The sequence below is a fragment of the Equus przewalskii genome, chromosome 7 (genome assembly GCF_037783145.1).
Source record: "Equus przewalskii isolate Varuska chromosome 7, EquPr2, whole genome shotgun sequence".
NCBI lineage: Eukaryota > Metazoa > Chordata > Mammalia > Perissodactyla > Equidae > Equus > Equus przewalskii.
In genome coordinates this window covers 50308401-50331507 of record NC_091837.1, presented here as the reverse complement: position 1 = coordinate 50331507, position 23107 = coordinate 50308401, and the positions used below count along the sequence as shown (strand labels likewise).

The 23107-nt window shown below is 38.8% G+C and overlaps 1 protein-coding gene across 6 annotated transcripts in view; it reads left to right on the top strand.

Annotated features, from left to right (window-relative positions):
• CHST9 (carbohydrate sulfotransferase 9) overlaps positions 1–23107 on the top strand; it is a 256656-nt gene that overhangs the window by 30117 nt on the left and 203432 nt on the right. For 3 of the 6 annotated variants that reach the window (XM_070627517.1, XM_070627521.1, XM_070627523.1), the window contains exon 2: positions 9982–10193. In XM_070627517.1, the coding sequence (XP_070483618.1) occupies positions 10073–10193 (121 nt within the window). In that variant the 5' untranslated portion in view covers positions 9982–10072. Of the gene's footprint in view, positions 1–1884; positions 2054–7756; positions 8039–9099; positions 9179–9981; positions 10194–23107 lie in introns of those variants that run through there. The other 3 variants (XM_070627518.1, XM_070627520.1, XM_070627519.1) reach the window with 3 other exon arrangements.

Genomic DNA, 23107 nt, shown 5'->3' with positions numbered 1-23107 from the left:
GAGGCAAGGAGGGATGCTCCCCTAGAGATCCAAGGTGAATGTGGTGCTGACTACACCTTGATTTGGGACTTCTGGCCTCTAGAACTGTGAGAGAATGAATTTCTATTATTTTAAGCCACCATTTTTGTAGTGATTTCTTACAGTAGCCACAGGAAACTAATACACCTGGCCTTTCCTGAACCAACTATTTTGACCAGGACTGTGGATTCATTACCCAGTTAAGATTACACTATTTCAGGCCCATCACTGGAGCTGGAGGCGGGGGACAATCTGCTCTAAACTGTGTGGCTTCCACACAGAGGAGGAGAATGGATATTAGGGGGGGCAACATAGGACCCACTTGAGAATCCTTTAATTCCACTTCCTACTTGTAATCTACCCATTTCTATTGGTTACACCACAATTGATCCCAGCTTTTATTGAAGCCCACTTTTATTTAGCACTTCTTAGGCTTCATTATTCATTACGACAATAACTAAAACTCAGTCATTTCATTGGACTTGCTAACGTCTTTACCCAGTCCATAGTAATCAATTATCTGGCAGGATCCCTTGCTGATAACACCTTCAAGCCATCTTAGACATGACCACTCAAATTACCGTTTTCTTGTACCACCATTGCCAAAGCCTAGGACGAAAAAACTTTTCAAGGACTCCCTCTATCTTCATAGGTCCCTTTAATAAAATAGAATTTGACCCCATATGCACCTGTGTATTACTTATTGTGATCCTGGTGATTCCTGACTGGCATGTAACTACATGCTAAAATTCTTGTGACTGTGCTTAAACAAATGTAAAATACAACAATAGTTTTGTATCATCTATATTTAACACTTTGAAATCTATAGAATGGGAACAAGTAAAAATGAGGAATGAGATGAACATATCATTTAACAATAGTCTCTATGGGTGGTGTTTTTTTTTCCCATCTCTAGTACAAACAAATGTTTGCAAGGGCCTTTGGTTTTAGTCTTATGCAATCTTTAAATATAGACTATTGGGGCTGGCCCTGTGGCCAAGTCGATTAAGTTCATGCACTCTGCTCCGGAGGCCCGGGCTTTCACTGGTTCTGATCCTGGGCGCAGACATGGCACCGCTCATCAGGCTATCTTGAGGCAGCGTCCCACATAGTAGAGCCAGAAGGACCTACAACTAGAATATACAACTATGCACTGGGGGGCTTTGGGGAGAAGAAGAAACAAACAAACAAAAAAAGATTAGCAACAGATGTTAGCTCAGGTGCCAATCTTTAGGAAAAAAAATCACTAAAATGAATTTACAAAAAAAATAAAGATAGACTCTTGTTGCTTAAAAGAAAAAAGCCTCTGCACTGCACACTAGAATGTAAAATATCAGTTTAAAACTTTTTCTTTTAAAACAAAGAATATAAGAGGAAAGCCTTGTCTTGTTAAAAACGTTAATTATAATTAAATTTTAATTACAACTAAAAGTAGAAGGTACCTGTTAAATAAATTATACAGGAATCAAAGTAAAAAATGTATAAGGAAGCACCTATAAATTAGTGTCTAGTAAGGGAATATGTTTTTATGTTCTGTATGACAAAACACATTGAACAATTGAGCTATTATAGGAATAGACCATGAAATACTATACCTGAGAAACCATGGGAAAAATATTTGAAAGATCAGTATTATTTTACCCATTCATAGCAATTTCCTTTAAAATGTTACTTTGTTATTTATACTGTGTTAGTTTTCTTTGCTGCTACAACAAATCGTAGCAAATTTAGTGGCTTAAACAGCCCAAAGGTATCATCTTACAGTTTGTGGGTCAGAAGTCTGGCACAGGCTAAAATCAAGGTGTCAAGAGGTGCACATTCCTTTTTGTAGGTTCCAGGTAGGATTCATTTCCTTGTCTCTTCTAGTTTCTGGAGGCTACCAGCATTCCTTGGCTCGTGGCTCCCTTCTTCCATCTCCGTCGTCTCCAAAGCTAAGAAGGTCTGGTGGAGTCCTCACATCACATCACTCTGACCTGCTTTGCTGCTTCCCTCTTCCACTTTTAAGGACCCTTATGATGACATTGGGCCTACCCAGGTAATCTAGAATAATCTTGTTATGTTAGGGTCAGTTGATTAGCAAAGCCTTCATTCCATCTGCAACCTTAATTCCCCATTGCCATGTCAGGTAATGTATTCACGGGCTTCAATGACTAGGAGGTGAACCTCTTTGAGGGTGCCATTGTCAACTTCCTGGTCTTTTTTTTAAAAGATTTTATTTTTCCTTTTTCTCCCCAAAGCCCCCCCGGTATGTAGTTGTATATATTCTTAGTTGAAGGTCCTTCCAGTTGTGGCATGTGGGACGCCACCTCAGCATGGCTTGATGAGTGGTGCCATGTCCACGCCCAGGATTCGAACCAGCAAAACCCTGGGCTGCCAAAGTCGAGCGCTCGAACTTAAACACTGGACCACACGGCTGGCCCCCACCTTCCTGGTCTTGATAAATTATTCTATGGTTAAAATGTTACCATTGGAGGAAACTGGGTAAAGGGCACACAGGCAGTCTACTATTTTTCCAGTTTATATGTGAGTCTAAAATTATTTCAAAATAAAAACTTTTAAAAAATTTTGAGAATTGAGTGAAAGTATATAGAAATTGCTTACAGAATTTCAACAATTTCACAATAATAAAATGGTTTAAAATATTTACTTCTACAGTAGTAAATACATTAAGTAATAAATAGTAAAATAGAAATCACATTTCCTCATTCAGTTAGAAGTAATTGAGTCAAAACTTACTGTCTTATAGTTGTGAACACATATTACAATGACTGAATAAGATGAGTACCAAGGTTTTTTCTCTTTAGATGAAACACTGTCCGAAAGTGACTTAAGTGTCATGAGACTGAATGCCACAATTTAATTTCACTATGGTTGATAGAGACAATATATTTCTTAAATGTTTATGTGCCCACAACACCTATCAAATAAAAATCTAGGAAGCCGGCCCTGTGGCTGAGTGGTTAAGTTCACATGCTCTGCTTCAGCAGCCTGGGGTTCGCTGGTTCAGATCCTGGGCGTGGACCTACACACTGCTCATCAAGCCATGCTGTGGCAGCATCCCACATAGAATAACTAGAATGACCTACAGCTAGGGTATACAACTATGCACTGGGGTTTGGGAGAGAGGAAAAAAAAAGAAAAAGAAGAGGAAGATTGGCAATAGATATTAGCTCAGGGCCAATCTTCCTCACCGAAAAGCATACTTAAAAAAAAAATTTCCTCATACCAGGTTACTTAAATGCTTTATAATTTCCCACTGTTTTCATAGTTTTCCAAAAAATCATTACATATTATTTTTCTTAATATTTCCTAAAGCTGTCAGATACATAGGGCAGATTTCATTATCCCATTTTTATAGATAAAGAAAATAAGTCTCCAAAGTTTACATGGGGATTTCTGGTCAAGAGAGGGAAGTATGTTTATGTTTTGGTATCCTCGTTTATTTCCAAAACAAGCCAATGGAAGATGACAGAGCAGTTAGAAATTATGTAAGATGTTCTCGAAAGGTTTCAAAATTTAGAATTTAGGGAAAAAATGTAAAAAAATGCTGAAAATTATTTGTGAAGTCAACTTCAATTTATTTATCAGAAAAGGAGAAAGATATGGGTACTCAAGCAAAAAATATAGTGTAAGAATGAAGCATTGTGATTAAAAATAAATCCATGACAAGATATATCCTATTGAAACTGTGGGCAGTTCTTAAATTATTACGTTGACAACTGATTTCTTGTTAATATCAGTGGTTGATAGAAGACAATGGATATTAATCTTCAGAGTGCTGAGAGAAAATAATTTTTATACTCAATTCATACTCAACTGTCATTCTAGAATGAGGACAAGAATAAGATAATTTTGCACATACAAAATCTAAGATAATTTGACACTCTGTTATTCACTAGAAGAAATAGTTAAGGCTGTAGTTCAATAAGAAAGAAAGTAAACTCAGAGAGAGGGTGTACTATTAAAATATTGAGACTGAACACAAAATATATAAAATTGATAAAATACCAGTAAATTTAATCATTTAATAATTAATAAGAAGAATTTATTTTAAATGATTGAAATTAAATAGAAAATCTCAAACATCATCATGGTGAGGAAACACTGTTTGATGAGTGTTGAAAGCATCCTAAAATTTTTGTGAAAACTGTAAACTTTATTAGAAAAACCTATAGTTAAGAAAGTATTTTTTAAAAATTTAGGGACCAGCCCATGGCCGAGTGATTAATTTCAGAATTTGGGATATAACAAAATCAGCATTAAAAATCAGAAGTAAAGAAATAAGCTACTCAATAAATAGAGTTGGACAAATGTTATCTGTATGGAGTGGATGCCTTACAATGCATACAAAAATAAATTCCAGGTGGAGTCAAGTACCACATATGAAGAGCAGAACTTTAAAACTTTTGAAAGGAAATATAGAAGAATAATTTTATTATTTGAGGGTAAGAAATATTATATTGGAAAATTCATAAAGAACACAAACTGAGCTTGATATTGCCCATCTCTGCTGTCCCCTACCTTGCTCTGTGGTTTGGGAGCCTCACTGGAATGTGCTGCATAGAAAGGCTTCCTGGTCCTCAGGCTATCAGTTGGGTTTGCCAAATGAGTCACTGACAGGAGGTCTAAGGACAGGGGGGAATTGAAGAGGGGATAGTTATTCTCTGGTTCCCTCAACACCTGGTTACAGCATGTTGTTTGTGTCCCTGTGCAATAGGCTATAGCTCCTGTCAGTTATCCTTCCTTCCAGCTCCTTCTGCAGGTTCCAGGAATGGAGCTCTGCTTCCTGTCTTCACTTCTCAGAGTGATTGCTATTACTTGCCCTTGGCGACTGCTCTGTCCTTTGTTGGTTTCCCCAAACTCTGATCACATCTTTTTTTTTTTTTTTTTTGAGGAAGATTAGCCCTGAGCTAACTACTGCCAATCCTCCTCTTTTTGCTGAGGAAGACTGGCCCTGAGCTAACATCCATGCCCATCTTCCTTCACTCTATATGTGGGACGCCTACCACAGCATGGCTTTTGCCAAGCAGTGCCATGTCCACACCCAGGATCCGAACCGAGAACCCCAGGCCACTGAGAAGCGGAACATGCGAACTTAACTGCTGCACCACCGGGCCGGCCCCTGATCATATCTTTGTAAATTGTCCCTTTACTAAACTCTCCACAATTTCATGAGTTTGAATACATCACATTTTCTTTCAAGACTCTGATAAATCAATAAGGAAAAGCATGACAAAAATTGATTTAAAGCTTCTGCATAATAAGACAACCACACCACCAGCAAAGGAAGGAAGCAAGGGAGGGAGGGAAGAAGGAAAGGAAAAGTCACAAGACAGGAAGATTTTTGTAATGCTTATAACTGCCAAGGAATTACCATCCAAAATGGGAAAAGAACTACAAATCAATAAGAAAAATGGGGAAGAAATGTAAACAGGAAATTCACCAAAGAGGAAACTAGATTAGCAACAAAACAAAACTCCAGAGAATTATGTTTTCAATCCATACACAACTTCTGAGCCTCGTCACATCTTCTCCTGCCACCTGGGCAGCTGTGGGTTGAGAAATGGCAGGGAGATAGATGCCTGAGGCAGTCAGGGCGAGTACTCTGTCTTCGAGCCTGTCTGGGAATGACAGCAATGGGGCAATCGCTGGAGGGCTTACAGAGGAAGAAATCGCTGGGTAAAGGGGTTCAGGATAAGACCCATGCTGGGGCGGTATTGATGGAGTTGAGTTTCACAGGAGCCTGGAGGAGATGGAGGAAAGAGTGAGGACTCTTGTTCTTCAGAGAGAGAGGCAAAAAAGTATGGATGGAGACAGATGATAGCCAACTTTGTGAGGGGCTGGTAGTAAATTGAGAAAGTTTGTCATCCCTGATGGTCTCTTATTTGCTCAGAGGGTGGGAAAGACGCAGAGAATGGTACTGCAGCTGTCGGAGAGGCAGAAGGCAAGGACTGCTGAGGTCCTGCTAAGATTGAGGCTGACAGGTGGTCCCCTGGCTCTGAGGTGGTTCTTCACCAAACTGCATAATTTAGTCCAAACTGACCTTTCTAAAATTCCATAACTCCCTCCCTAAAATCCTATACTTCTGCCAAACTGGGAAACTCATAATTTCCTCATAAATAAATTGCCTCTATGTAGAAATTTATCACTATACTCAAGTCCCAAAATGCTGCTGTTGGTAACCAAGGTTATTTCAAAGGATTTTTTCCAGGTTTATTGAGATGTAATTGACATACAGCACTGTATAAATTTAAGGTCTATGGCATAATTATTTGACTTACATATATTGTGAAATGATTACCACAATAAGTTTAGTTAACATCCATCAGCTCATATAGACACAAAAAAAAGAAGAAAAAATTTTTTTCCTTGTGATGAGAACTCTTAGGATTTACTCTCTGAACAACTTTCATATACACCGTACAGCAGTGTTAAGTATAGTCTTCATGTTGTACATTACATCCCTAATACTTATTTATCTTATAACTGACAGTTTGTACCTTTTGACCACCTTCCTCCAATTTCCCCTCGCCACCTCAGCCGTCTGCCCCCGCCACTGCCTCTGATACCCCCAAATCTGATCTCTTTTTCTATGAGCTTGTTTTTTTTTTTTCTTTTTAGATTCTACATATGAGTGAGATCATACAGTATTTGTCTTTGTCTGTCTGATTTATTTCATTTAGCATAATGCCCTCAAGGTCCATCCATGTTGTCCTCAATGGCAGGATGTCCTCCTTTTTTATGACTGAATGATATTCCATTGTATGTATATAATCTTCTTTATCTATTCATTTATCAGTGGACACTTAGATTGTTTCCATGTCTTGGCTACTGTGAATAATGCTTCTGTGAACATGGGGTACAAATACCTCTTCAACATAGTGCTTGTTTCCTTTGGATATATTCTCAGAAATGGAATTGCTAGATCATATGGTAGTTCTGTTTTTAATTTTTTGAGGAACCTCCATACTGTTTTCCGTAGTGGCTGCATCCGTTTACAGTGCCACCGACAGTGCACGAGGGTTCCTTTTTCTCCACATCCTCACCAGCATTTGTTATCTCAAGTCTTTTTGGTGCTAGCCATTCTAACAGGTGTAGGTGATATCTCATTGTGGTTATGATTTGCATTTCCTTAATGATTAGTGATGTTGAACATCTTAAAAGAATAATTTTTAAATTGTTGGAAAACAGAGAGAGAAATGAAACAATTATGTTTACAATTCTTTTCATAATTGTTAGGGGTAAATCTATAGGATGTGCAAATAACAATAGATATATATTTTTTAAGAATGTCATGTAGACCTCTCTTTCAGTATTTTAATAGTCCATATTCCTCCATTTGGAGGTTAGGACTAAGGATTTACAAGTACAACTGGAGAATTAATTATCTGTATTTTGCTACTGGTGCTCTAGATTCAGTTCAATGCCACACATTGTTGAGTACCTGTTAGGTTCAAGGTACTGTGTTTATGAGCAGGAAGAGGAAGGAGCTGTACAAAATACAGGAAGCCTTTGACCATGGAAGCGTTTTATAATGCTTGTACGTAAAATAGCATTATTCCAAGTAATTTCAATCTCCAGTAGTCTGCACTTTGTCCGCAGGCGTGGAGGTAGATGTATGATCTCCAAATAGGTGTGTTTTCCCATCATGACTGACCTTCAGGTTTGCTTAAAGCAACACTGCTGCTCCCCCGGCCTCACCTTTGTTTAATGAGAGCCATTTCCTACTGCCAGCATTGGGTTAATGGACTGAGATGGGAGAAAATCAAACGTCTCTCCGTTTTACACCAGATTGCCTTTCTGCCTTGTGGCTTTAATCACTCAATCCTACTCACATCTGCCATAATAACAATTATGGGTTTTCTACTGACTTCTTACCCAGGAGGATATGCCAGAGCAACATCTCCCGAAGAAAGGAAGGGCAAATTCTTAATCTTTTTCCAGCATCACAGGTAATAATTTTCCTCTGCAAACCCCCAAGGAGGACTTCTTTTGGCTCTCACACCCACCATTCCCACAGGTTTGTGGCTTTGTTCTGATTTATGTGTTTTCTTCTATCCTCTTTCTTCTGAGATAAGTTTTAATTATGTAGACAGATTGTAGAAGTCTCTTTCTTCTGGTAAACAACTATTTCTTTGTTAGTAGTAGATTTCGTTCGACTGCTTTCCTCCTATCTGGATCTTCTTGTGTGTCCAGGAATTATGTGTGCTCATTGTTTAACTGCGGCGTCAAGAGAGGAGACGGCTGGCTTCTCTTTGTAGCTTTCCTTGAGGAAGTTAATCTTGGAATACCTCAAATTGCAAACCTCTCGCGAACTGTTCTTTGTTGCGTGTGTTTGGAAAGCCCATATTTTAGTTTTGAATCCACAGAGGAGCAAAGTGTCACCCATTAATAAGCGGTATAGTAATCCTCTCAGTTCTTCTACTTGTTCAAAAACTTCCTTGACTACCAGTCAAGAAAATGCTCGAAATCCTCAAAAGCACTGGGGAAAATGTTAACCGCTGCCCCTTTCTCAGGGGACTCAGAGAAGTGGATTCGAGAAGGCTCCTCAGGTCATGCTGACAACCACTGTTCTTACTCTGGCCCCTTCTGGTAATAATTAAAAGGTAAAAAAAGCATATCTATAATATGCCTTTTTGGTGTTGTTCTGCATCAACACTGTTAACTATTTGGTAGTTTTCTTTTTTCTACTCAGGAGATCACTCTAGTACATTCACTTCTAATTCTGAATTTGTAGGTGACCTTTGAGGCCCAACATTTGTATGAAAATTGGTTTTGCCAAGAATAGCTAAATATTATCCTTTAACCAGCCTAGCGATTTCCCACAGCAGTTTTTAACTGTTACCTGGCACTTCACCAAATGCCTCTTAAAAAGGCTAAATCAATATTCTCCCAGAAGTTTTTGAGGCATATATGGAGGGGGCAAAAAAGAGAGAATTTTTAGACACAGCAGTGTGTGTGATGTCCTCACCTGGTGGAACCATGTATTCATTTCATCCAAAAAGGGGGAGTGGTCTGCGGCCAAGGAGCAGAGCCAAGGTCTTAGGCTAGCTTTAGATAAAAAGCCATGACCTTGGCCTCATTAGCCGGGCTGCTAACTCTGTGAGCTCATATTTGCGTGGCAGTTCATGAGGAGCAGGGCTTCTTAACTTGGGTCTCAGTGAGTGTACATTAATATACTGATATTTTATGCAAGATTTTGTGTGTGTTTATATTTTCCTAAGGATATGTTTATATTTTCATTAGATTCTCAAAAGTGGGTATGGCTTTAAAAACAAAAGGTTAAGATTACAACAAATGAGTTTGTCCTAAAACAGTCATTTCAGTATTTCTGTAAATAAAGTAACCTTTGATTACTGAGGTAGATTTCTGTAATCTGAGGGAGATTCTGTACTCCTATGTTATTGTGAGAGCGCCCTTGAACTCTGACCTTTTAATACGTATCCCTTTATGCCTCTGAGGGATTTTAAACGTACCCTTTAAGGTGGAGAAATCTACTGCTTTTACATGAGAGGGAAATGATACATTGAACTCTCTATTTTTGAACTTTATATATTTTTAAGCCATAAAGTGATTTTTTTCCTTTATTCCATGAACATGTTTTTCAAAACTCCTTCTTCAGCAATCCGTCTGTTAGTCGTCTCTCTCCTCACAATCATTTTAAGGTAACCCGAACCCTAATTTACTCTTTACAGTGTAGGAGGGTTTAAGTCTGGCCATACCGTCACCTAATTAAATGTTAGGGTGTTACTTAGTAACTGTAGGGTAATCCGTTCCTTAGATAAGATAAAGGTAGACAACAGAAAATTGCCCCTCTAGAGACATCTTCTGTAGTTTCTTCTCGTCTTCAGAGTGTTACAGTTCATGGAAGACTTCCATATTGTTGACAGCCTGCATATTTATCCCATATTTGGGAGGAAATGCCATTTGCAAGGTAAAATGTGGATTTTTTAAAAATTCTAGGTAAGCTTCATGGAAGGAGCCCTTAAGAGAACAAGAAAGGATTGAAGCTTTCTGGAAAAACAAATCATGTGGTCTTCAGAAACGAGGAGAAATGCAGCCATCTGAAATGGTCATGAACCCCAAACAAGTCTTCCTCTCGGTGCTGATATTTGGAGTAGCAGGGCTGCTCCTCTTCATGTATTTACAAGTCTGGATTGAAGAACAACATGCAGGTAACATCTTGACTTTTTTCCTATTTTAATTGTAATGGTCATTTTCTATTAAATAAGCTGTGGTGTTTATAGAGATCTACAAAGTCAGAATATTTCCAACAACAACAAAAGTTAGATACGAACTGAAATCCCCAGCTCCTAAAAGAAAGGATGATTGTTCAGTGCTAGTGAACATTTGCTTGGTGGCTTGGGGCAACACTTGGAATTTTTGTTATCTCAGAGGGAAGCAGCAGTGGCCCATTAGCCCAGCAAGGACTGCTTGTAGGGAATTTGTCTACTCTAATGTGTAGCATTTATCCTACCTCTGGTGTGTCCACTAAGTATTAGGTACAAGCCTAAAAGGAGCTAAATGTACAGCAAACTCTCTCTTTTAATTCCTTCTTAATTTTTGTGTTGGTACTCAAAATTGGTGTAGAAATTCTTTAATTCCTTTACTCTAAAGCAGGCTTGGCAACCCTTTTCTATAAAGGAAAAGTTAGACAATATTTTAGGTTTTATAGGCTATACCGTCTCTGTCACAACTACTTAACTTTGCCAATGTATCACAAAAGCAGCCCTAGATTATATGTAAACAAATGGACCAGGCTTTGTTCCAATAAAACTTTATTTGCAAAAACAAGTGGTGGGCCGGATTTGGTCCACAAGCGGTAGTTTCCTGATCCCTGCTGTGCTTATCTTGCACTTTCGTCATCTTTGCGATTGCAGCACTTTGGAGGCACTCAATTCCTGTTAAAATGGTTTATGTTTATAATGAAGGAAACAAAGGAAATGTTTTAGAGCATCATAGAAATATATACATATAGGTGTTGTGAAATTCAGTTGTTTTCCATTAGTGGAAATAGACTATGGCTTATGACCATTTGGGAAAATAAAATAAAAACAGAAGAACAATTTCTTGATTATTTCCAATTGTGGCCTATTTTTAGATTATTCTAGCTATAAAGCCCATGGGAATCTACTCTGAAAGATACTTCAATGTTGAGTGATCAAATTCATTTTAAATACCACAAATATCATTTTAAAGTTATTTCCATTCTTAAATCCTTTTCCTTGCTTTATCCTCATAGACACTTTGGATTTATTTAATTTATATAGTAATCCTTGGGAAAAGAGTTTGCATACAATTATTTTCTAGAGAATATGTAACATACTGTAAAAACTTACTCTTAATTCCCATTACAGTTTACATAAACTAAATATTTTTGAAGTTTTCTATATTCCTGCAATAATTTATCCCAGTAACATGATATTTGATGAAACCATCTGTGATAAAATATATAGGCTGATTCCTCCTGCAGTACAACTCCTAGCACAGATCTTGCCATGTAGTAAGCCTTCAGTAGACGTTTGTTGAATGAGTAAATAAAGGAATGAATGAATAGATTGAAAACTCACTGCAGATACAGACTGGAATGCAGCCAAGAGGAGGAAACAAAGAGATCTCGTTATTGGGAGGTTTGCTAATATCATAGTGTCATAACAAATTTCACAAGAAAAGGATCACAATAAGGCTCCAATACATAAAAGAAAATATATTTGTATATACAGACTAATGGAGAAATGTTATGATTTAGTCATGTCAGTAAGAAACTACATGGTCTCTGGAGAGAGTCAAGTCATATAATAATACCTTACATATATATATAAGGCAGTTTGCAAAATGTGTCCACAAGCAGCGATAGCTACCATTTATTGAAAGCTTAATAAATGCCAAGTGTTTACATGTATTTATTTTCTCTAATCCTAGCGATGTCTTACTAGGTGTGATGTTCTAAGTTTACGGATGAGGAAACTGGGGCTCAGGCAGACAAGGAACTTATCGAAGGCCTCACCTGTGCCAAGCTGCAGAGGGAAATCTAGGATTTGACCCCAAAGTTCATGCCTCTACTCTACACATTGCTTCTGTGAGGGGAAAAGGTGAATAGTGTTACCCCCTGGAATACAGTCTCAGAGTGACTTGTCCAAAAACACAAAGCTAAGAGTTGTCAAAGTGTGACCCATCCCAAGGTTTTCCTACTCCTCATGAGCTCTCAAAGTGCCTCCTAACCAAAAAACTGGATAAGATATAAATATATAAAAAATGCCAGAGTGTCAGTACAGACATTTTAAAATCACTGACTTGGTAAATCTAAGCTATTCACGGGTTCATAGATATGTAACCTCTTCTGCAAGTTGGATTCTTAATTGAATTCATAATTTTTCCAAGTTGGGAAATTATTTTCCTCAGTTAAGATAGGCTAGTAAAACATTTACCATTTATTCTCTTAATTTTTATCTGTAATTTGCCAGAAGTACTTTATCTGATTTTGATATATCTTAAATGAATTGTATAATATTTCATAATCTACTCATGACAGTGAGTAGAAACAGTGAGTATTCCTTTAGATAGCGAGTATTCCTTAGGCAAGTATTTTACTGAAGAAAAGTTTAGTTCTTCTTCAATAAGACTTCCATCTGGAGTCTAGCCTTCTCCCAGGCTGGTGCCCTGGGTTGTAATTCTGTAGCTTTCTAGGTAGACAGGTACATATAGATTTTATATGTGTTTCAAATGACATCAGGGGCATCAGGCATTTTTAAAGGGTGGTCTCTTTATAAATCAGAAAGCGTTGAATGTGTGCTTTGATGTGAAGTTAAAAATTGGAAAATCTTGGATACTTTGGAATGATCACTCGAAGAACTTTGGAAGATGAGTTGGTTTTGGCTCCTGAAACCCTCTGTAAGTCGAGCAGATTTTAAAACTCTGAATGGTTTTGATTGCATACACATTGCAGTTGTGTATGAGAACTCTTAGGTTCTTTTCATACATTTTATTTGAGGCCTTTAAAATCTAGTAAGATATGGACTATGTTCTGTGCCTTGCTAGTTTTCTTGGGTTTCTTCTATTAAAATAAAATGCTTTAGAATTACCAAAAAAAAACCCTTAAATATGCCCTGATAGGCTAGTAAAGATTATGAATAGGCAAGATTTTTTTGTAAGTGAAGAGGAAAAATGTGTGACAGAGAAACTGAAATCTATCCAGTTGTACAGAGTTCCATAATAACATTCATTTTTCAATATCATCATCAATTAAAATAGGCATTTCTTTGTGCTAATTTTCAGTATGTGGCTATATTATTATGACTTTTATTTTGTAAATTTTTTTCCCAGTTGCTAAGAGTACAAATTTTCTATTCAGAGGAGTCTTGAAAATATCAGATCTGTTTGTTAGCTCTGTGATCCTGGGCAAATTCCTTAGCCTCTCTAAACCTCAGTTTCCTCATCTGTAAAATGGGGATAATGTTTTCCACATAGGGTTGCAGTGAGGATTAAAGAGGACAAGTCCTGTAAAGCATTGAGCATGGTGCCTGGCAAGCAGTAGTGCCCAACGAATGTGAGCTCTTTTTGTCCTGGACGTGACGCAGAGCATCTGCAGACTTGCTTTTTCTGAGTTACCACAATTGAGACTCAGCCACAATTCAGGAAAGTAATCCTAAGCTTGTGCCTTGACTAAGAGAAAAAAAAAATAAAGGCTCAGTTCCAGCTCTGGTTAAAATGTTGGGAGACTGTAACTAGCTCAGAGCCATCACGTTTCACAGTGTAGAAGTTGGAAGGAGAATGATAGGATTGAGTGCAGAGAGTGTAGTCGGCGTCCAGGAGGATCTCATGTCCATACAGGCTGCCTCCAACGTCAGGGTATAGGTTCATTCAGTTCTGTTTTTTGAAAACTTAATAATCAGAGGTGCCAAACACTGTGGTGAAGAGAGAGATCTAATAGAGAACCAGATATGATCCCTGTTCTCAAGGAGACTGTAGTCTCATGGATTGTAAGGGAGAAAACGGTCTTGAGTCCAGGCCAAGGCGTTGGTACAAAAGGCCAATCCATTATGACAGAACGGAGACAGGCCCTCCATTATGAGGCAAAATAATGAGTCAGGACCAGGAGAAAGAGCCCAATCAGTTGTCAGGGATGCAATTGCTGACCAGATAGAAGCGGTGAAGGAGTGGCTTAGGGGGAGGGGCAGGGTTGGCAGGCACAGAGCACCAGATCAGAGCACAACAGACATGTCTGTGGGAAAGATGCCATAATGAAGAGGACCAATTCGGGATAAATCACAAGAATGGGTCGTTTTTTTCTCAGCTACTGTTGAGATTTGCAATTTGGTGCTCTTCCAGGTGGAATCTGACTGCTAAGTAGAATAAATGCCAAAAGGTCTGGTACTTAAGTGTTTTGTTTGTCCAATAAGACAGGGTTAAGACCCTATCATAACAGAATCAGAATCTCAGCTTCAGAAAAGGATTTGAAGGTCATCTTATACACCACTTATTTTTATTGAAAATATACATTATTGAAAATATAAATCCAATTACATCACTCCTCTGTTTAAAACTTTTCAGTGATATCTCATGCCCTTTAAGAAAACCTTCCTCGGGCCCACCAAGCTATGTGGGATGGAGCCGCTGCCTGCCTCCGTGGCCTCATCCTCTGTTCCCTCACGGTGCTCCCGGCTTCTGTCTCTTCTTCCACCAAACCAAGCCCTTTGCCAAGTCAGCGCTCTCACAGCTTCAGAAGCTGGGATGCTCTCCCAGCTCTCACCTGTAAGGGCTTAGCTCAGATGTCACCTACTTAGATCACCCCCACAGTCAGCCTCCCCCCACCTTATTTATTTCCGTCAGAGAAATGATCATAATCAGCAATTGCCTTGTTTAGTTATCTGTTGATTTAATTATCTGTTTATTGTCGGCATCCATTACTGTTTTACAAGTTCCATGGGTCCATCTCACTTACCTCGGTGTCCCCATTCCACAGCGTGGAACATGTATTTGGTGGTGCTCGGTAGTATTGTTGTACGGGTGGGTGCATAATGCTTCACTTGGTTTTCCGACATCCAGCCGAATGACTACATAGACGGTGTTTGAATATTTCTGGGGACAAAGAATCCACTGCTCCCCAAGGCGTCCACTCAACCTCACAGCTACCTCCTTGGAAGGCTCCATATATTAAGCCAGAACTCACCTCCTTGACTTCTTCCACTTGTCCTCGTTGTATCCTGGCACCACATGGGGCTCACCTTCTTCCATAGCATGGCCGACCATTTTCATGGTGAATGAAAGGTCAGATTTTTTAACCATTTCACGAAAAGACCATCTAGGTCACTCTCCTCTGAACCATAACATTTACTCTATATTTCTTTTAAAATAGGATGTATTCTAGTCTTCTATGAAACCTGTGTTAAAAATACACATATCTAATAAAATCTCCTATCAAGTAATGGAGAGTTACATACACATATTTTTAAATATACGAAGTAGTGAAAATCAAACAGATCCCACTGAATAGCCTATGTTATTTTTTTCTTGAGATTTTCCAGAATTAAGTTTAGACTCAACTATTCCAAAGTAACGTTGTTCCCTGGATTTATCCTTCATTATGAAAATCTATATAAACAACTTCCGAGCATTTTTTTTTTTTAAAGATTTTATTTTTTCCTTTTTCTCCCCAAAGCCCCCCAGTACATAGTTGTATCTTCTTCGTTGTGGGTCCTTCTAGTTGCGGCATGTGGGACGCCGCCTCAGCGTGGTCTGATGAGCAGTGCCATGTCCGCGCCCAGGATTCGAACCAACGAAACACTGGGCCGCCTGCAGCGGAGCGCGCGAACTTAACCACTCGGCCATGGGGCCAGCCCCAACTTCCGAGCATTTTTATTCACGACTAATAATTTTTTAAATAAATCAATTTATTTAAACTAAAAAAATCCCAAACAATAAAACAGTTCACTCATTTCTCCCACCCCTAATCCCGTACCTCTGGCAACCACCAATCTGTTCTCTGTATCTATGAGCTTGTTTGTTTGTGGTATTATTTTTGTTTTTTTTTGGTAAGGAAGATTGTCCCTGAGCTAACATCTGTGACAGTCTTCTTCTCTTTTGTATGTGGGATGCTGCCACAGCGTGGCTTGATGAGTAGTGTGTAGGTCCATACCTGGGATGCAAACCTGCAAAGCCCAGGCCACCAAAGTAGAGCATGTGAACTTAACTACTGTGCCACCGGGCCAGCCCCTGTGTGTGTGTGTGTGTTTTTTTAATGTATTTTTGTTTTAGATTCTACATGTAAGAGAGATCACGCAGTATTTGTCTTTCTCTGTCTGACTTATTTCACTTCCCATAATGCCGTCAGGATCCATCCATGTTGTTGAAAATGGCAAGGTTTTGTTCTTTATCACTGAATATCGTTCCATTATGTATGTATACCACAGGTTCTTTATCCATTCATCCATCAATGGACACTTAGGTTGTTTCCATGTCTTGACTGTTGTAAATAATGCTGCAGTGAACATGGGGGTGCGTATATCTTTTGAGTTAGAGTTTTTGTTTTCTTCTAATATATTCCCAGAAGTGGAATTTCTGGGTCATATGGTAGTTCTATTTTTATTTTTTGAGGAACCTCTGTACTGTTTTCCATAGTGGCTCCACCAATTTACGTTCCAACCAACAGTGCACCAGGTTCCTTTTTCTCTACATCCTTGCCAACACTTGTTGTTTCTAGTCTTTTTTTTTTTTTAATATTGGCACCTGGGCTAACATCTGTTGTGAATCTTCTTTTTCCTCTTCTCTCCAAAGCCCCCCCAGTGCATAGTTGTACATTTCTAGTTGTAGGTCCTTCTGGTTGTGCTATATGGGATGCCACCTGAGCATGGCTCAATGAGCCGTGCCCTGTGCATGCCCAGGATCCAAACCAGTGAAACCTGGGGCCACTGAAGCAGAGCACGCAAACTTAACCACTTGAACCTGGAGCCAGCTCCTCTAGTCTTTTTGATAATAGCCATTCTAACAGGTGTGAGGTGATATCTCCTTGTGGTTTTGATTTGCATTTCCCTGATGATTAATGATGTAGAGCATCTTTTCATGTACCTCTTGTTCATCTGTGTCTTCTTTTGAAAAATATCTATTCAAATCTTCTACCCATTTTTTTTTTCATGAGGAAGATTGGCCCTGACTTAACATTTGTTGCCAATCTTCCTCTTTTTGCTTGAGGAACATTGTTGCTGAGCTAACGTCTGTGGTAGTCTTCCTCTGTTTTACGTGGGATGCCACCACAGTGTGGCTTGATGAGCAGTACTAGGTCCACGCCCAGGATCCGAACCTGCAAAGTCTGGGCTAATGAAGTGGAACGTGGGAACAGAACCACTATGCCACCAGGCCGGCCCCTTCTACCCATTTTTTAATTGAATTGTTTGAGGTTTTTTGCTATTGTGTTGTATGAATTGTTTGTGTATTCTGGATATTAGCCCCTTATCAGATACATGATTTGCAAATATTTTCTCCCATTCAGTAGGTTGCCTTTTCATTTTGTTGTTGGTTTCCTTTGCTCCAGAATCTTTTTAATTTGATATAGTCCGAGTTGTTTATTTTTGCTTTTGTTGCATTTGCTTTTGTTATCAGGTTAAAAACATCATCACTAAGACCTATGTCAAGGAGTTGCTGCCTATGTTTAGTTCTGGGAGGTTTATGGTTTCAGGTCTTTTGTTCAAGTCTTTAATCCATTTTAAGTTAATTTTTGTTTATTATGTAATATAGTAGTCCAGTTTCATTCTTTTGCATGTGGCTGTCTAATTTTCCTAACGTCATTTAACGAAGAGACTGTCCTTTCCTCATTGTATATTCTTGACTCCTTTGTTGTAAATTAATTGACCGTATATGTGTGGATTTATTTTGAGGCTCTCTATTCTGTTCCATTGAGCTATGTGTCTGTTTTTATTCCAATACCATACTGTTTTAATTACTGTAGCTTTGTTATATAGTTTGAAGTCAGGGAGCATGATGCCTCCAACTTTGTTATTCTCTCTCAAGATTGATTTGGCAGAACCAATAATTTTTTAGCTATTAATTGTTAATATTTTTACATTTTTCTTAAACAGAAACTTGACTTTTGTTTCATACCTCTAACTAGACTTTTTTTTTTTTTTATTTCTACTTGTTTCTTTCTGATTTACACTAAATAACTAATGATATCTGAATTTAGTTCAGGATTCAGCATTAGCATCTAGGGTCGACTATTTAGCTATGAATTATCATAGCTAGCATATGAAAGAATCATGTAGCTATAGTCCCACCTTTTCAAAATTTATTGTCACCAATCTAGGCTCTATAGGACTCTGATCCTGAACATAGTTGGCCTATGTTCTTTTTGGTCAGTGATGTGAACTTTCTGTAGGTCAGAGTTCTATTCAGATCCCACATGTTATTATCAATGGCAAGATAGCCAAAACAGATGGCTACTTTTAATTTTTTCTTTTGCTAAAGCACAATAAACATCAGTAAGCTCGGGTTATATTTTAACCCTCCTGTGTTTGTGTGAAAGTGAAAAATAGTAGGTACAAGCTTCTGATTTCCAGCAAAGTAAAGCCACTTTATTGCTTTTTCTCAGATGATTCAGGACTTCACAAGCAAACTGGCCTCCATGCTTTGGTATTTCTTAGGAGATCTCATCTTGCTTTTTTCAAACTAAGCACACTTTGTAGCATATAAAGTTTTGCTCCTAGACTGGGTTTGCCTAATTCTTTTCTCTTGAGCCTCTCTGATGAGAAAGTGTATTCTTTCCCTCCAGAATCAGGCTATTCATCCTGATTGTGATGTTGCTGTATTGAAATTCTGTTTTCTCCGAGGGGATCATTGTACACCTGAACTGTCACATGGAAGGACTGTATGCTTACTGCCAATCATATACTCAGGAAAACAAAATTGCTTTGCTTTAAAAAGTCACTCATTTGAGTTACTTCCTCTGATTTTGATGAGGGTGGCAACTGTATTTTAATCAAATGAACACGTGCTCCCTCTGCCCACATCTGGATGCTGCCATATCCCATCTTCCTTTTATGTAATTTTCCCACCTTAGGGCCTTTGAGTTAGCTGTTCTCTTTTCTGGGAACATGTTTTCCTCGGCTGTTTCCATTGCTGGCTTTTCCTTATCCCTCAGGCTACAGCTTAAATATCGCTTTCCTTCAACATCCCATGTATGGTAGATATCATATCCTCTGATGTTTTCTCTCCCAGCACCTGTTTTATTATTTCTTAAAGTTTACTTCATGGCACTTATCCTGATCTGTAATCGTTCTTTTAATTTACCTCTGGTCTACCCCTCTCAAAAAAATATGATAACTTTCCAAGGGCAGGGACCTTGTATGTTGGTTAGGAATGATGGATGTCAGAGTTGCTTAAAATCTTCTGAAACTGAATAATGTTCACTGGCCAAGCTTTGCTACAGAGTCAATCCAATCAACATGGATTTTAAAAAATATAGCAGTAAATTGAATGCATTTGTCCTCCAAATATGTTTTGAGCACATGTAAACAATAATCCTATTGCTTTAGCCCACCACTCGCCCTTCTTCAGGGTGCCCTCCTCTGCCTCCATTTCTTTTAGGGGCTTCTCCTCCTCTCCCACACCATCTACAGAGTTGTAGCAAAAACTACTATATTATAATGGAGCCCTTCATTTGGTCCATTGTCAGATGCCCAGCCAACACTAGGCCCATCATTCATAGTATGCCACATTCACTGGATTACTAGTGCAGGGAATGGGTGGCTGATTCAAGCTTGGCCAGTGATTTCCTTTCTTGGGATTTTGGTTTTCGACACTGGGAGATTGGGCCCGAGTGCCTGGACTATGTGCTGCAAAACTCGGAAGCTATGTGGCTGTTTCCTACCATGTGGGCCGGAGCAGCTGAAGATCCTAGGCTGGAGAGAGAGAGAGTAAAAGCAGCCTGGAGGAGAGGAGCAGAGATGTAGAGGGAGCCTCAGCAAGTGTTTGGGTGCCTATGTCCGCTACTCCCAAGCGTCGATTCCGTTCCTGTGTGGTGTATTTAAGGTGACTTGTAGGGGCAGAAGAATTTTCCTTTCTTCCTTTCTGAGTTCTTTGACTGGTCTAATAATTAAATTGACATAAGACAGATTAATAGGAGAAAAACAAATTTAATTTCATATGTATTGAAGCCCCATAAAAATAAGAGACTCAAAGAAGTGACCAAAGCAGGAAGCTTTTATACCTTTTAGACAAAGAAACTATAAATTTTTGAAAAATTGACGAGACAAAGGAGTTTGGGCTTGTGGTAGTAAATTGGTGAAGAAGTCATAAGGTTTGTTTATACATTCTTCTCGACACTAAATTCCCTCTCTGTGGTGATAAGGACGCCTTCTACCCTCCCAGGACAGGGAGGATGACTTTCACATGGAGATTTATCTCCTGCTTTCATGGGGACAAAGGAGGGTCAAAGTGGCTTTCTTGGACCAGCTGTTTCTGAGTATCTTTAATTCAAAATCATCAAGATGCCAAACTGGCATATTTTAGGGTGACATATTCTGAACCCCTACAAGCTCAGGTTGGGTTTCTACAGGGGCAGCCCAAATAGTCCTCACAAATGCAGTCTGGCTCTCATATCTTAATCTTCTTTCCCAGTCTCAGATGACGTTAAGCAAACATCTTTCTCAAGGCAGGGTTACTGCAGCTGTGAAAGGCCTCTATCATAAAGGACCCCATTAGCTTTATTCATCTCTTAGAGTAGGGTCAAGGAGCAGATGGCACAGAGCAATGCTCCTTCACTGTTTCTGATTCATTTTATACCGTGGACCACAAGATTCTTCCTTATTTTCTGCTATGCCCTAGCACCTAGCAAGGTGCCTGGCACGTGGTAAATCTTTGCTGAATGAGTCAACCCACATTGAAAGCTAAGCTCAGCGGAGCTAAAGAAGGCAAATGAGGCTGGCACTTAACTCTGGATTTTTCAGAAGTTACAGTGTTTGGTTTGGAGGGGGTTTTCTCCAAGGATGTCCTGAAATGTCTTCTTGAGGTTAGGAATGAGTTACCTGGAGAGGCTTATTTTCCCTCTTGCTATGTTTTGTTTTTAACAAAGGCTGGATCATCGTTTAGCAGACATGTTAGGAAAAGTTGAAAATTAAATAAGGAATTGACCTTTTAAGGTCCTTTATAATGTTAAATTCCCTGTGACTGTCATTTTGTGTCTGAAAGACATATTAACAAATAAACAAAGACAGTCTCAGAAGCTCTCCATTTGGGAGGTAGGATTTTGTAGTGAAAAGCAATGAGCTCAAGCTACTAACTTCTAGCCTGTTTTGTGTCCTTGAACAAGTTGATTAATCTCTCCAGATTCTGGTTTCTTTTCTTCAAATTTCATACCTTCTTCCTTGCTCTCCTCAGATAACCACCATCCTAAGTTTGACATTTATCACCACATTCCTATGCATGTCTTTATAATTTTTTAACACTTGTATTTATTCTTTTTTCATGTTTTTAGCTTTATATAAAAGGTGTCTATCTGTATATACCCTTTGGCAGCTTGCTTTCTCATTCAATATCAGGTTTTTGAGATTTATTTATATCGATATATGTGGCTCTAATTCATTCACCTGACTGCTATGTAACATTTCATTATGTAAATATGCTGCAATTTATTTGTCCGTTCTCCAATTGATGTGCATTAAAGTTGCTTCTAATTTTTTGCTATCACACACAATCCTGCTAAGAACAATCTTAAGTTATCGCTGTTCGCATGTTCGAGAGTTTTTATAAGGGATCAAATTGCATGTTCTCAAAAATAACATCAGCCTCAAGATTCTATGATTCCTTATTACATCTTCTCCTCTGTTCATGCAAATCAAAACAGGACTTCCTAAAACACTGTCAATGTTTAATGATAATCCTGGTAAAATGGATACAGAAATATTTATTTGGATATGCAGATTTCCATTCAGAATTATGGATGGAAAGATACAAATATAGAGCACAGAACTTACTCTCACAGTGCTTCTTGCTTTATTGGTACACCAATGGAGTAGTTAACAGTTCATAGTTAACAGTTCATTGAGAATCTACTAAAATGATTACCAGGTCATTACTTTGAGTATGAGTGTAAAGACCTCACTCACTAAAAATTTCATAGTGACAGGCAAGTTGACTCCTGCTGGTGAGTGTTGATTTGGTCCGTAACTAATACCACCTCTCTAGTCCAAATTCTCTAATATTCCTAACAAAAATAAGCTCTTTCAAATGCCAGAGCATCATCCAGCCCTAGCATCCTCCTTTTACAGAGGAGCAACTGAAAGGCTTAAATTTGTGTAGCTAGTTAGTAACAAAATTGGCACTAAAATGTGATTCCTGCTAACTGCCTGTTTTCCATACAATGCTCTGCCCCCTCCCTTCCTCCTGGCTGCCCTTCCGCTCCTTTCCTCTTGAGATACAAGAGGATTCAGGACGTTTTTGAATTATTGCTTTTTTTCCTGAAGTGACTTGAACGTGGCCGTTCCAAAACCCAGTTGAAAAGTCTAGCAACCAGATGCAACAACAGGAGCAAAGACATGGTTTCTGTTCTCCAGTTGAAAAATTGGCACAGAGTAGAACTTACTGTTGTAACAGCCCAAACGTCAGAGTTCAACAGGACAGAACCAATGTCTTCAGGAACAACTTGCTCGGCAATTTTCTTTTCAAAGATACCTTTCAGGAGTAAACCAAGCAACTAAGAGGTTTGGTGGGAAGTTTCGTGGTATTCAGTTCATCACCAACTACAGAGGAATAAAGTTTGTAAAGAAAACATGGATTGTTTTTAAATAAAATAAGGACCTCAGTTTTCACTGTATTTTCTCAGCTATGTTTCCCCGAGTCACAGAGTACCAAAATTTTATGGAGTTTTGTACATGGGATTGAAATAATTTTGTGCTAATCCAGCAGACAGAATGAATCGCTGGTCTCCCCTTTGCTGTTCTCAGCCTTTTAGCTCCATCTCTTATGGCGTGAGGCCTGGGTGGTAAACATTTGTTTTCATGCCTGCCTCCCCAACTGGCAGCCCACTGAGGGGTTAGGACCACGGCACCTGGAACATAGGAAACCTCAATTAAGAATTCAATGGAAAGAAGCAGGAGAGAGA